The 7,284-nt window shown below is 50.7% G+C and overlaps 1 protein-coding gene across 8 annotated transcripts in view; it reads left to right on the top strand.

The window, feature by feature from the left end:
- Positions 1-1,646, top strand: part of Eps15l1 (epidermal growth factor receptor pathway substrate 15 like 1) — an 81,833-nt gene extending 80,187 nt beyond the window's left edge. For 6 of the 8 annotated variants that reach the window (XM_050128406.1, XM_050128413.1, XM_050128410.1 and 3 more), the window contains one exon: positions 1,108-1,646. In XM_050128406.1, the coding sequence (XP_049984363.1) occupies positions 1,108-1,251 (144 nt within the window). In that variant the 3' untranslated portion in view covers positions 1,252-1,646. The remainder of the gene's footprint in view (positions 1-1,107) is intronic. The other 2 variants (XM_050128414.1, XM_050128417.1) reach the window with 2 other exon arrangements.
- The last annotated feature ends 5,638 nt before the right edge of the window (positions 1,647-7,284 follow it).

Raw genomic sequence — 7,284 nt, forward strand, 5'->3', positions numbered from 1 at the left:
GGAAAACCAGAAATGGCTTAGTCTAAGCATCTCCAATCAGAGCTAGTCAGTACTACTGAGAAAATATCCTTGCTAGAAACTTCTCTCGGCCCAAGTGCGTGAGGCAGATCTGTGTGGGGTTCTTTCTCTTGGCCTCTAGCTCAGAGGCACCCCAGTTTGTGGGATGAGTGAGGTGCAGTAGAGGTGGGGGCTTGTTCATCTGGGCTGTTGGAGGATGAAGCCCTTCTTCCTGAGGCCCATCTTTTTTTATTTTGCTCCCCATGAAGTTTTGGGGAAATTCCATAAGACAGTGAGGGGGAACAGATGAGGGGTCCCAACCTGAGCCCTGGTGAGGGTTCCTGGGCTCCACCCCTTCCCTGGGAGGCCACACTCCCGCCAGCAGCATACCTGAGTAATACTCCAGTAGATGCCTTGTCACTGGCTGGGAAGTCACAGTCCTGTTCTGGGACTCCGGTTCCTTGTGGCCCCCATATCTCCCACCTAGACTCTCCAAGGTCCCCAAGCCACTATCCATGTCAGTTACTGGTGACAACGTACAGACGATTCATTCTGAGGGCCCTGGTGAAGCAGTTGCCTGTGCTCCTCTCCACAGTCCTTCCCCAAGGAGGTTGTGTTTCATCCCTTGTCTGCTGATGTCTGTCTGCTCTCGAGGACACAGACCTCCACATTCACTAGAAGAGACGGTGATTAGGGGACTGTTGAGGTCCCTATACAGGCAGTGGGCTGGCTCCCTGGGCGCTTGAGGCCTCTCAAGAGGACTTGGAGGAATTAAGTAGCTGGGAGGTTGTGGCTCCAGCCTAAGGAGGATGGAAACTTTGACAGTTGGAGTAGCTGAGGCAGGAGGGTTGGCCAGCCTGGTCTCCATAAGAAGAACCTGTCTCAAAAGGAGAGAGAAAGCTGGAGGATGTGCCTACAGAGTTGGTGGGCCTGCCTGCTAGAACCTTCCAGCACCAGTCCAGGCTGCCTCTCTCTGCAGGGGTGGGTGTCTGGTCCTCCAGTTGGCAGCTCAGGTTGGATGCACCTTGCTTCTTTGTACATGGGGTGAGGTCAGGGCCCCTCCGCCCACATTCTGGGTCCCCCTCTCACTTTCCCAATCTTTTTTTATAGTTTGGCAATGAGGAGCAGCAGCTGGCCTGGGCCAAGAGGGAGAGTGAGAAAGCGGAGCAGGAGCGGCTGGCGAGACTCCGGCGACAGGAACAGGAGGACCTGGAGCTGGCCATTGCGCTCAGCAAGGCTGACATGCCGGCTTAGGTGGTGCAGGGAGGCCACCCATGCTCAGCACGTGCCCTGCTTCAAGCCGTGCTATGCCACAGCCACCACAGCCAAGGACAAGCTGGCCGCAGAGCCTTGGGCTTTGGGGCCTTGTTCAGAGGCAGTAGATGCAGCTTACCCCTGTGGTTGGGCCAGGAGGGCAGCTGGCAAAAGGCCTGGAAGCTGCGGGTCTGTCTGCAGTGTGATGGCTATCAGTCAGGCTTCACCTTCCAGATCATTCAAAGGCAGAGGAGGCCTCCAGTCTCCTGACTGCAGACAGGTCCCACCACTAGGCCCTCCCCATATCCACAAGACAGCCCCCACACACATGATGTATGCATTCGTTGTATAAAAATGAAGTTTGAATGATTAATATAAAATATTTTAATACAAAACATGAAGCTATCTTGTTTTCAGTCTAGGAGCATGCGTCAGTGGCTCCCTAGCAGACTGAGGACAGGTGCTCCTGCAGCAGGGGTAAAGAGAAGTACTAAATTGTTTGCTTGTGCACGGTGCATGTGTATGCCTGTAGGTGCTGGCAGAGGCCAAAGGGGCTATTGTATCCCCTGGAACTGGAGGTACAGGAGTTGGGAGCCATACAGTGTGAGTACTGGGTCGCCATCTTGGTCCTCTGCTAGACCGTACACACTCTTAGCTGCTGGTCCAGCCCTGCACTGCATACTTGTCTTATTTATTTACTTATTTTTGCATTCTGTTTATTTATTGTGTGTGTGCACATGCATGAATCCATGATGCACAGTGAAAGGGCAGCGGTAGTTCTTTTCTCCAACCCTGTGATACCTTCAGATTGGAATAAGGTCATATTAGCGGCAAATGCCTTAACCCAGCGAGCCATCTCAAAGGGCCGTTTTGTTGTTGATAGTAGTGGGTTTTGCTTTTTGTTTTTATTAAATGTATATGACTGTTGTCTGCATGTATGTCTGTGCATCCCTGGTACCCATGGAGGTTGGAAGAAAGCGCCAGAGCCCCTGGAGCTGGAGTTACAGAGCCACCATGTGGATGCTGGCAACTGAACTTCAGTCATCTGCAAGAGCATCAAACACTCAACCACTGAGCCATCTCCCCACACCCGCTCAGATACTAAGCTTTGAAGGCAATTTATGATCACAGATAAGCCAGTTTGACTTACTCGTTTTCCAAAATGCATCCTTCTTCCTCTGCAAGAGACAAGTGCTTTTGAAATGCAGTTTGCTGGAACACTCTAGGACAGAGACAAAGGTAGGCAAGGGCAGTTGGTCAGCTTGTCTACATGAGTTCCAGGACAGCCAGGGCTGCGTAAAAAGACCATGTCTCAAAGAAAGTGATGCAGGTCAGGCACCTGGAATCAGAACTGCTTCTAAATGTGCAGCTTTCTGAGTGCAGACGAATCAGATGCTCACACGGCCGTCTATCACTGCGGCAGCCTGCCTGGCCGCGTGAGGGCCTCTGGCGTGGTGGAGATGACCTGTTTCCCTAGAGCTCAGTTTATTTCATGTATTTAGAATCTGACTTAGGGATGGAGTGAGGAGCTCGATAGATGCCTGCTGCTCTTGCAGAGAACCCAAGTTTCATTCCCAGCACCCATATCAGACAGTTCAGCTACAAGTGTCCCCGGCTCCAGGGCACCCACTGCCCTCTCTGGCCTCCTTGGGTGTGCGTGTGCACACACACACACACACACACACACACACTTAGTGGTGGTGCATGCCTTTGACCCTACTGCTTGGAAAGCAGAGGCACAAGTAGGCAGATCTGAGTTTGGGCCAACCTGGGCTATGTAGTGACTTCAAGGTCGCCAGGGCCACATAGCCAGACTGTTTCAAAATAGATAAGGGACTAGAGAGACAGCTTAGGTTAAGAGCACTGGCTGTTCTTGCAAAGGACCCTGGCTTCATTTCCAGCACTCACATGATGGCTCACAACCGTCTGTACCTCTGCTCTAAGGGAATCACTACCCTCTTCTGACTTTGAGTACCAAGCATTTATGTGTTGCACATACATATATGTAGACACACACATATATACAGACAAACCTGTTTGTTTGAGACAGGGTTGCTCTGTTTGGCCTTGACTGTCCTGGAACTTGCTCTGTAGATCAGGCTGGCCTCAAATGCATAGATCTGCCTGCCTCTGCCTCCCTAGTGCTAGGATAAAAGGTGTGCATTATCACTGTCCGACTTCTTTCCCAGTTTTTTTTAAAAAGTGAATTATTAGCCTGGGCAGTGGTGGCGTATGCCTTTAATCCCAGCACTCAGGAGGCAGAGGCAGGTGGATGTCTCTGAGTTCGAGGCCAGCCTGGTCTACAGAGCAAGTTCCAGGGCAGCCAGTGCTACATAGAGAAACCCTGTGTCTGGAATGAAAAAAGAAAAAAACTACTAGCTTCAGGAAGCACAAACCTTTGGTCGCCTCTACCAGCAGAAAAGCCAGGAGTCCTCCGCAGCACCATTCAGGTCACGTAGCCTGCTGTGAGATGTCTCCATCGCGGTGTTTGAAAAGCCTTTGATTTGTGGCTTCACAAAACTGCCTGCCTCTGGAGGCATGGAGCTTCAGGTGACACTGTTTTGGCATCCACCAGCTGTCAGACTTGACGACAAGCACACCTACCTACACGACCTCTCCAGCCCTTCTCTTTCCTTTTTTATGACCATTTTAGATTTAGGCTCACAGAGCTGTACAAGCGTTCCAGAAGCCCCTCACGTCACGGCCTGTTCATTTGGTCAGTAGTTACCCAACCAGCTGTCAATGGCTTGAAGCTGCCCCCACTTCCCTCAGCTCCTGTGCCATCCTGGGTCCATGTGGGCCTTTAGCCCTCGGTTTACTTGGCTTCTGTGGGCCCTGACCTTGGGCATTTCCCACCCCCGCCCCCCCTTTGATTGTGTGTGGGTGTTCGGCCTGCATGTGCCTGTGTACCAGGTGTGTACAGTGCCCTCTGAGGCCAGAAGAGGGCGTCGGATTCCCTGGAACCAGAGTTACTGGCTTCCCAAGTGGCCATATTGTAGTGGAACCTGAACTTGGGTCATCTGCAAGAGCAGCCAGCACTCCTCACCCCGAGCCAGCTCTCCAGCCCCAGCCTTGAGCCTTTTAAGGCGCAGAGATGACGTATACTGCCCACGCCCCTCCTTGGGATTCATGTTCACAAGGCTAGAGGAAGGCTACAACTTCATGGGCAGAGACACGCAGGCGTGAATACCCAACTGCACTTACCATGCAAGCATGAGAGACTGAGTGCAAATCCCTAGACACTCTGTAAAGTAAATCCAGGCAAGGTGGCCCAGCTGTACCCCCAGTGCTGGAGGCAGAGACAGGAGGATGTCTGGGGCTCGCTGGCTAGCCAGGTTAACCAATCTGAGCTCCAGGTTCAATGTGAGACCCTGTCTTTAAACAAAAACAAAAGATGGCGAGAGACTAGGAAAACACCTGACGTCAATTTCTGGTCTCTACAGCCAGGATACACACAGGATAGCCACACAGAAGAAAAAGGGTCCCTACAGCCAACCAGGTGTGGCAGTGCACACCTGATCCCACACATGGGAAGCTGAGGCAGAACTAAACAGCTGTGGGAGATGCCGTGTCTCAAGAAAGGAATAGCAGGAAAATCTGCTGCCTGTTGTGCAGTCCTGCACTCCACCCTGGGACCACAGAAGCTGGGTTTGGGGATGCACGCTGTCATCCCAGCACTGCAGAATCTGAGGCAGAAAGTTTGGGAGTTCAAGGTCATCCTGAACTACAGACCCTGACTCAAAAAAAAAAAGTTTAATAACAAAAAGCTGGGCATTGGTGGCACATGCCTTTAATTCCAGCACTTGGAGGCAGAGGCAGGAGGATCTCTGTAGTTTGAGAACGAGAACAGTCTGGTCTACAGAGTGAGTTCCAGAACAGCCAGGGCTACACAGAGAAACCCTGTCTCGAAGAACAGCAACAACAACAACAACAACAACAATAATAATATAATAATAATAATAAACAGTAAAGGGGAGCTTGGGGTGGTGCTCAATGGCAGAATGTCCTCAGCTTGGGTTTTGGGGAGCCACTGCCTGCGCCAGGCAGATGGCAGATGAGCTGAATCAGGACTCAAGAGGTGGTGTCTTGCAGATGCTGAGATTCACCGTGCAGATGGCCTGAGGTCACGTTGAGGGCTGTTGGGTAGGTAGAAAGAGTCAAGGTACAGAACTGCCCCAGCCCTACAACAGTTTACTATTACAAAGTCAGACTCCTGTAAGACTGAGTCCCAGCCTCCAAGCCAGTTTATGAGATGGCCGTCCATGTCCTGAGCCCCTTCTATGGTGCTATTTTAGGACCAAACAGGAAGCAGCCAGAAAATAAACTTGCCACCAAAAATAATAGACTTGCTATTTTGGCCCCTTATCAGCTCTAGTGCCTTTCAAACGAGGGCCTCCCACCCTACAGGTTTTTTCCTCAGTAAAAAGTTCCTAGGCGCTGGACAAACTGTATCAGGAGGTGAGATTGGGAAAAAAAAAAAAATAGGGGGAAATGGAAATGATCATTATCTCTTGTTTATTCCAAAGAAATTCCATGTTGGGGGCAGCGCCGAGCGGTGTGGACATGCGCGGGTCTGTAGGATGAGCTCTGGTTTGTTTTCTGACTGATAGACAGGAACCTCAACCATGGGTTCTGTTTTCCATCTTTTCTGGGTTTTGTTTTGTTTGAGGGGAGGGGTTCTGTAGCCTCCAGCTCTCTATGCATTTAGGGCTGGCCTTGAACTCCAGCGCCTACTTCAGCCTCCTGAGGTTCACCCTCCTCTTCATCAGAAATCCTTTATCAGGGACCAGGATGTGGCTCAGCGGGCGAAGGCACTTGCCACCAGTACCTGGGTTCAGTCTCTGGGACCCACTTGGCAGAAAGAGAAAACTGACTCAAAAATTGTCCTCTGATGTCCACGTGCACACGTGCACACACAAGCTGTGGCACGTGGATTCCCCACAATCCACCAATCAATGCAATAATTAAAAAAATAATTTAAAAAAAATTAAAAAAAGAGAAAAACTGTTGTGGTGCACGTCTGTCCTAGCATTTGGGAAGCTAAGGAAAAGAGAGTGGAAGTTTGAGACTAGCCTGGGCTACATAGCAAGACCCCCTCCCAATTAAAAACAAACGTGACTAACTTCGCTGGCCGCCTAAGAGAGAGGCGCAAACCCTGGCTCAAACATCGACTCTGAAATGGTGTGATTCAGCTTGATAAACAACCCGGAATCATTTCACTCAGCTGTGGCAGCATGAGGTACGGCAATGTCATCTCACCACGTGGGAGGTGGAGGCAGAGTAAGGAGTTTTTAAAGCCAGACTGGGCTTCTTGAGACTGTCTCACACAACAGTAAATAAAAACTAATAACCAAGGATGGAGACGGACGCCTTTAGTCACAGCACACGGAAGACAGAAGCAGGCAGATCTCTTTAAATTAGAGCTAGCCTGATCTTCATGGCAGGCTCAAGTCAGCCAGGGCTAGTAGTGAGACTCTGTCTCTAAATAAACAAGTCTCAAGTCTCACTGGCCAAGGAGATGGCTGAGTGGGCAAAGGAGATTGCTGCCAAGTCTGAGGACCAAAGTTCTAGCCTGGGATACCCACATGGAAGGAGCTGACTCCTGCAAGTTGTCATCTGACCTCCACCATGACCATGGCCCTTGGACGTGCATGCACATATTAAATAGATAACTAAATGCAGTTTTAAAGGCGACGTTAGCATTATGCTAATCTGGGTGTGGGGCACACTCCTGGTACCTGGGCTACCAGATGAGACCGTCCTCCCCTCCAGAAAAGTTGGCTTTGTTTTTATAGGCTTTGTCCTCAGTTTCTTAGTTTTGAGATGGTCTGAGGTGTCCCAGGCTGGCCTCACATAACGTACAATGGTGGATGACCTTGAACCCCATGATCCTCCACCTCGGAAAGAATGTAGGGGAGCAGGAGAGGGGTCTCAGTCGTACTCAGGCCGTAGGGAGGCTGAGGCTGGAGGACCAGGGATGCCCCCCCCCCATAGTTTTTCCTTTGTTTTGTTTTTTAAAGGGAAACTTGCGGA

Source organism: Alexandromys fortis, unplaced genomic scaffold (genome assembly GCF_014885135.2).
Source record: "Alexandromys fortis isolate MF-2015 unplaced genomic scaffold, M_Fortis_MF-2015_v1.1 scaffold_296, whole genome shotgun sequence".
In the NCBI taxonomy this organism is placed as follows: Eukaryota; Metazoa; Chordata; class Mammalia; order Rodentia; family Cricetidae; genus Alexandromys; species Alexandromys fortis.